Source organism: Scyliorhinus torazame, chromosome 5 (assembly GCF_047496885.1).
Source record: "Scyliorhinus torazame isolate Kashiwa2021f chromosome 5, sScyTor2.1, whole genome shotgun sequence".
Taxonomy (NCBI): domain Eukaryota; kingdom Metazoa; phylum Chordata; class Chondrichthyes; order Carcharhiniformes; family Scyliorhinidae; genus Scyliorhinus; species Scyliorhinus torazame.
The window spans coordinates 187,499,289-187,506,325 of record NC_092711.1 but is presented as its reverse complement, the minus strand read 5'-3'; the positions used below and the strand labels follow the sequence as shown (position 1 = coordinate 187,506,325).

At 47.7% G+C, this 7,037-nt stretch overlaps 1 protein-coding gene across 3 annotated transcripts; it reads left to right on the top strand.

Moving 5' to 3' along the window:
- The first annotated feature begins 1,413 nt into the window (after positions 1-1,413).
- LOC140420809 (uncharacterized) lies at positions 1,414-4,854 on the top strand. 3 transcript variants are annotated; one of them, XM_072504861.1, is made up of 2 exons: positions 1,414-1,545; positions 3,175-4,854. In XM_072504861.1, exon 2 carries the CDS (start codon positions 3,470-3,472, stop codon positions 4,241-4,243), a length of 774 nt encoding a protein of 257 aa, XP_072360962.1. In that variant the 5' UTR covers positions 1,414-1,545; positions 3,175-3,469; the 3' UTR covers positions 4,244-4,854. The 3 variants fall into 3 exon arrangements, with proteins under 3 accessions (XP_072360962.1, XP_072360961.1, XP_072360959.1); XM_072504860.1 differs by having other exon boundaries at positions 1,536-1,691; XM_072504858.1 differs by lacking the exon at positions 1,414-1,545 and adding an exon at positions 1,712-2,034.
- The last annotated feature ends 2,183 nt before the right edge of the window (positions 4,855-7,037 follow it).

Sequence of the window (7,037 nt, the reverse complement as noted above, 5' to 3'; positions counted from 1 at the left end):
GCTCCCAATCCCTCCACCAACCCTACCTCCACCTTCAGAAACTTCAGCCCTTCCAAAAACTGCCTCAACCTCTCCACCCCAGCTGGGGGCTCCGACTCATACAGCCGACTGTAAAACTCCTTGAACACCCCCGCTGGGCCCAAAATCATGTTTCACTTCACTATTCCTATCTTCCTTGCCGCCTCCCTTTTGTTTGCTGGTATTGTTAATGGCTTCTCTCTTCAGGACCTCTCAGCACTCTCCCTCTCTCCTTTAAATCTGCCATCATTACCCATGTCCTGAAATAAAACACCCTTATCATTGAAACATGGCACCCCATCTCTAATCTCACTTCCCAGTCAAATATCTTTCCAGAACTGTGTTTGAACCCCTCCAATCAGGTTTCTGCCCCTGCTCCAGTACTGAAGCATCTCTGATCAAAATCAACAATTACGGGCAGCACGGTGTCACAATGGGTTAGCACTGCGGCCTCATGGCGCCAAGGTCCCAGGTTCGATCCCGGCTCTGGGTCACTGTCTGTGTGGACTTTGCACATTCTCCCCATGTTTGCATGGGTTTCGCCCCCACAACCCAAAAATGTGCAAGCTAGGTCGATTGGCCACGCTAAATTGGCCCTTAATTGGAAAAAATTAATTGGGTACTCTAAATTTTTTTTTTTAAATCAACAATTACATTCTCTGTGACAGTGACAAAGGTAAACTTTCCTTTCTCAGCCTGTATGGGGTGGACCCCCCCCCCCCCCCCCCTCTCTCGGGCCCTGGGTTTTCCCTGTTGTTCTGAATGCTGACAGTATGAACCTTCTCCCTCACCTGTCCTAACCCTTCTGCTGGTTCATTTATTAGAATCATAGAATCTATACAGTGCAGAAGGAAGCCATTCAGCCCATTGAGTCGGCACTCACCCTTGGCAAGAACACCCTACTTAAGGCCACGGATCCATCCTATTCCCGTAACCCAGTAACCCCACCGAGGCTTTTGGGCACTAAGGGGTAATTTAGCATGGCCAATCCACTTAAGCTGCACATCTTTGGACTGGGAGGAAACCGGAGCACCCGGAGGAAACCCACGCAGACACGGGGAGAGAGTACAAACTCCACACACAAACATTCAAACCAAGGATTCTCCTTGTTCTAATGGAAACATTTCCTGTCTGCCCAGTTATTTCCTTGAAGTCAACCCTTGAATAGTTTGTACACTGCTCCATCATGTCATCACATTTCAGCAACAAATGTTGAAATGTTTGCTCCTCATCCACAGGGTTTCATCTGTTTCAAGTCACAAACACAAAAGGTCCACATTTCTCCTGGAGTTTCACACCAATCAGCTGTCACAATGATGCAGAGTTTCAGCCAATGAGGGAGACCCGGGACTAGCCCCGCCCTTCATTCACTCCGATTGGTTGTCACTCCGATTGGTTGGAGGACCTCCCGTTCCCGTTCGGTTCTCCAGCTCATATTGGTCCGGAGCTGCCGTCAATAACTGTGATATGGAACATGCGCACTCCATGGCGACAGATGGCGAGAGCTCCAGCGAACGGATTTAAAATGTAGGTTTCATGAAGATCGAGTGCGGAGCCGAAAATAAACCCGTGAACAGAAACAGGACGCCATCTTTATAGAGGCACCAACCTGTAGTCATTTCCATGGGGCAACGAGCAAAAGAGCGCATGTGCGGCAGCCATCTTTATCGAGGGTAATGAGCAAGAGAGCGCATGTGCGGTGGCCATCTTAGTTGGGTGCAATGGGCGCAATTGTGACCAGACTGACTTCATCTCAGGAGGGTGGCCAGGGAGAGGGATGGAGCTGGTAACTAGTGAATAGAGGTTGGATCAGGGACTGAAAATTGTGTATTCAGTCTTCACAATATTTAATTGGAGTTAATTAGTCATCAGGAAGAGAACCAGAATGGCCCATGAGAATGATCCCAGGTTTAACTTAGAGAGGGAGAGAAAGAAGGAAGGAAATCCTGAGAGGTTTGGAGAAACCGCCTCCACCATTGTTCATTAAATCTCCACATGGTCAGTTTTGGACACAAGGTGAATATCTGGTATTCTTTTTGGTCAGTCAGGGGGTTTCAGATTAATGTTTTGTGATCAGTATTGACTAAAGTGATAAATAAAACATATCATTGGGTGGCATGGTGGTGCAGTGGTTAGCACTGCTGCCTCATGACGCTGAGGACCGGGGTTTGATTCCAACCCCAGGTCACTGTCTGTATGGAGTTTGCGCATTCTCCTGTGTCTGTATGGGTCTCACCCCCACAACCCAAAGATGTGCAGCTTGGGTTGATCGGCCACGCTAAATTGCCCCTTAATTGAAACTTTTTTTTTAGTTTTAAAATAAAACACATCATTATCTCTAGTTGTACAAAATTGTTAAAAATTTACAAAAAGTACTATAAAAGTAGAGAAGTGTTGCAATTGTATAGGGTGAGACCACATCTGGAGTACTGTGTCCAGTTTTGGTATCCTTATTTAAGGAAGGATGTGCTGGCATTGGAGGCAGTTCAGAGGAGATTCACTAGATTGATTCCGGGGATGAAAGGCTTGATGTATGAGGAGAGTTTAAACAGTGTGGCCTTGTACTCACTAGAGTTTAGAAGAATGAGAGGGGTTATGATCGAGATGTTTAAAATACTAAGAGGGATTGATAAGTAAATGTCGACCAAATGTTCCCCCTTGTGGGACAATCTAGAATGGGAAGTCACAGATATAGGTTGAGAGGCAGTAGATTGAAGACTAAGATGAGGAGGAACAACTGGCAGAGGGTGCTGAATTTGTGGAACTCCCTACCCCATAGTGTGGTAGAGTCTGAATCATTAAATGATTTCAAGAAGAAGATAGATATGTTTTGGATTTTAAAAAACGGGTTAAAGAGATATGGGGAACAGGCAGGGTGGTGGATGAGACCAGGAAGAGATCAACCATGATGTGATTGAATGGCGGAGCAGGCTCGATGGGCTGAATTGCCTATTTCAGCTCCTAATTCCTATGCTCCTATGAAAGAATTGTCCAATACTTTATTTGGATTTCAGCACAGGGGTAGTGTGTGGGATGGGGATTTGCAGCTTTGCAGGAACAAGAGAGGGGAAAAAAGCATGCATACGAGCTAGAATTGTCTGTTCTGAATTTCTATCCTGTACTGACAGTGATGACTTTTGTAAACCCCTCTTACAGTGAATTAGAAGGAGCGGATTTGCAGATGAGAAACTCAACCAAAGATCACATCAAGATCTAACAGTCACTCGATTCATCAGGACCTAAATTTCATCAGCCTTTGAATCTGGAAGAAATGTTTGTCTGTTCTGCTTTAGTAAAAAGATTTCAAACATCAGTGTGACTGGAAAAGCACCGAGACACAGACAAAGTGAGAGTGTTCTAGTGAACTGACCATGGAAAGAGCTTTAATCAGTTACATCGCCTGAAATACAATCAAACCATTCACAGTGGGGTACACGTGCTGTGTGTGTGGATGAGCCTTTTACTCATTTTCCAATCTGGAGAGGATCAAGGACATCTGCACATGGAGAAACCGTGGCAATGTGTGGACTGTGGGAAAGGATTCAATTACCCATCTCTGCTGGCAATTCATCGGCGCACTCACACTGGAGAGAGGCCGTTCACCTGCTCCGAGTGTGGGAAGGGATTCATTCAGTCAGCCTACCTGTTGAGACACCAGCGAATCCACACTGGGGAGAGACCATTCACCTGCCCTGTATGTGGGAAAGGGTTCACTGGATGTTCTGTCCTGCTGACACACCAGCGAATTCACACTGAGGAAAGGCCATTCAGCTGTACTTCCTGTGGAAAGAAATTCAGGTCTACATTCAACCTTGCTGTACACCAGCGAATTCACACTGGAGAGAGGCCGTTCACCTGCTCCGAGTGTGGGAAGAGATTCACACAGTCATCTCACTTGCTGGCACACCAGCAAATTCACACCAGTGAGAGACCTTTCACTTGCTCCGAGTGTAGGAAGGGATTCACTCGGTTATCCCACCTGCAGACACACCATCGAGTTCACACCAGGGAGAAACCATTTATCTGCTCAAAGTGTGGAAGGGGATTCACTCAGTCATCCAATCTGCTGACACACCAGCGAGTTCACACTGGCGAGAGACCATTCACCTGTCCTGAATGTGGGAAACGATTCACTGGATCCTCTGAGGTGCTGAAGCACCAGCAAATTCACACCAGAGAGCAGCTGTTCACCTGCTCTGAGTGTGGGAAGGGATTCATTCAGTAGCCGACCTGCTGAGACATCAGCGAGTTCACAGATGACTGAAGGGTGTGGAGTTTGCGGTTATTGCTGCTGTTAATTACATCTAGCACTGAACCATGTTTAATAAATTTAGTGTACTTTTTTTCCAATTAAAGGGCAATTTAGCGTGGCCAATCCACCTGCCTGCACATCTTTGGGTTGTAGGGGTGAGACCCACGCAGACACGAGGATAATGTGCAAACTCCACACGGACAGTGACCCAGGGCCGGGATCGAACCCAGGTCCTCGGCGCCCTGAGGCAGCAGTGCTAACCACGGAGCCATCGTGCCGCCCTTCTGAACCATGTTTCTGCTGAAGTAAATAATCCCTGTAACTGGGCTGGAGATTAATATCCTGATCAAATGGCAAATAAACCAACTTCAGCCCAACACTCACACTCTGGCTCACATTAGTTAACCGTTCAGTGGTGACTGCCACCACCAGCTATGGAGACCAGCTCTCACTCTGCGTCATCCGTCCGTTTTCCCTCCAGGATCGGTGAACTGTACTCGCCTGTCACGGGTTATGTATTTCTTTCTATTTAGCTTCCGCATCATATTTAAACTGTTGCTTCTCAATAAATTACTTTAAAATTATTTATGAGCTCAAGCCCTTTTCGGATAATCTGTGACTCCTGGACCTAAATCTTACAAGTGCTGTTCGGAGGTGATGCCAGTGGTCGAGATCTTAGTCTTGATAAACAACAGTCTCAGCTAAATGTGAATGGATAAGTTCCTCGGTGAAGTCTGGAGTTTACAATGGCATTGATTTATTACAGGGAACGACTGACAGACAATCTGACAGAGAAAACAGGCTGACCGGGGCTGAGAAATATCCTGGGGATTGGAGAAGAGGGTGTCGAAGATAATAATTCTATCATCAATAGGATTTATAAAGATGTTCAGAAAGGACAAATTAATTTGAAGAAGGTCCCGAATCAGTTAGAAAATATCTACAAGGTGGATGGAGGTGAACAGAGAGCTGGAGAATCTTTTGTCCGTGCATGAACCTTTGTTTGTACCAGATGTATTTACGACAACCAATAATTTAGAACTGTGAGATGATCTGCAGGTGGGAAGGATGAATCTAAGTCGATAGTTATCACGTTTCGGAGTTGAGTTTCAGAGCTTCACACACTGAGGCACGGCCACTAATAATGGAGTCATTTAAATCAGGAATGGTCAAGAGGCCAGACAGAGAGGAGTGCAGATATTTCAGAGGGTTGTGTGACTGGAGGTCACACAGATAGAGAGGGGCGAGGCCATGAGGGGAATTTGAAAACAAGGACGTGAATTTTAAAATCGAGGTATTGCTTGACCAGAAACCAATGTAGGTCAGAGATCACAGGGGTGATGGGTAAACGGGACTTGGTGTGAGAAAGCACAAAGGCAGCAGAGTTTTGGGTGATGGGTAAACGGGACTTGGTGTGAGAAAGCACAAAGGCAGCAGAGTTTTGGATGATCTCACGTTTCCGTGTGGGGGTGGAGTGAATGTGCGAGACTGGCCAGGAATGGATTGGAATCGTCAAGTCGAAGGTACCATGGGCATGAATGAGGGTTTCAGTAGCAGATGAGCTGGGGTGGGGTGGACAGTTGCGACGTTATGCAGATTGAAATATCTGGCATTAGTGATGGTGTGGATATGTGGTTGAAACCCTGGGATCAAATATGACCCAGAGATTGTGAAGAGTGATTCAGCCTCTGACAGTTCCCAGGGAGAGGGATGGACTTGATAGAGAACAGAACGTGTGGTGACTGAAGACAATGGGCGCAATCTAATGGAAAAGTCTCTAAGTGTCATTTCTGGTGGGATTTGCTGGGGGTTTCCTGTCAGCGAATTCCTCAACTCTATCTAGCCACACTTAGTCACTTTTTTGGGCCCTGGGGAGTTTCTCCCCCCGTCAAGCCCACACTTCAACTTATTTTCATCACTGGGGAACTGAACTCGCTGGCCAGACTGGCTTCTCAGAAATTGGGTCACCATTTTGGAATGGTGCCCCAATCAGTAAGTGGGCTTGTGGGTCCCCCACCCATGGGGAATGTTATCCCCCCCCCATCTACAGACATGGATTCTGCTCCCCCAAGTGATGACACCCCATTATGGGAGCCCACCCATTTCAGGCCTTCCCACGCCCCCTTCCAGGACCCCCACCCTTCAACCCCCCCTCCCCCAACCATTCAAAGGCCCCTTCATACTCACCCTTCATACCCCCCTTCACCCTCCTTTCATGGGCACTGCCCCCCCTCGGGCCCTGACCCTTGGCAGTGCCACACAGGCACCCTGTGAATGCTCCTACTGGCTTTGCGGTGCCATCTTGGCAGTGCCTGGGTAACAGTGCCAAGATGCCAGCCTGGCAGTGCCAAGGTGCTCATGTTGCAAGAGGCATCCTGCCCTATTCCTGACCCGCCCCCCTCGGGTGCCGTGACACCTGGTACACGTTTGTGCAGACCAGTACTAATCGGCACCTGTGTGACCCCCTCGCTGGGGAGCCGGTAAAATGATGGGAGGCCGTAAGAGAGGGGGTCCTTCCCGCTAATGGAATGGAGATTGCGCTTAACTGGTGATTATTGGTTTGTCATCACACCGCGTGGGTTCCAGATCTCACCAATTGGAGCAGGCAGGTTAGATCGGAAACCTATCGTGCCTGCCGTGGTTTCCTATTTCGCGATTTAACCACCTCACTCGGATTTGCACCTGACGCAACACCGCTGTTAGATCGCGCCCAATGGCTTTTATCTTCCCAATTTTTAATGGGGGAAATTTCTGCTCATCCAGTACC

Bases quoted from the DNA above. Each gene is read 5' to 3' on its own strand.
- LOC140420809 (XM_072504861.1), top strand. From the start codon at position 3,470: ATGAGCCTTTTACTCATTTTCCAATCTGGAGAGGATCAAGGACATCTG.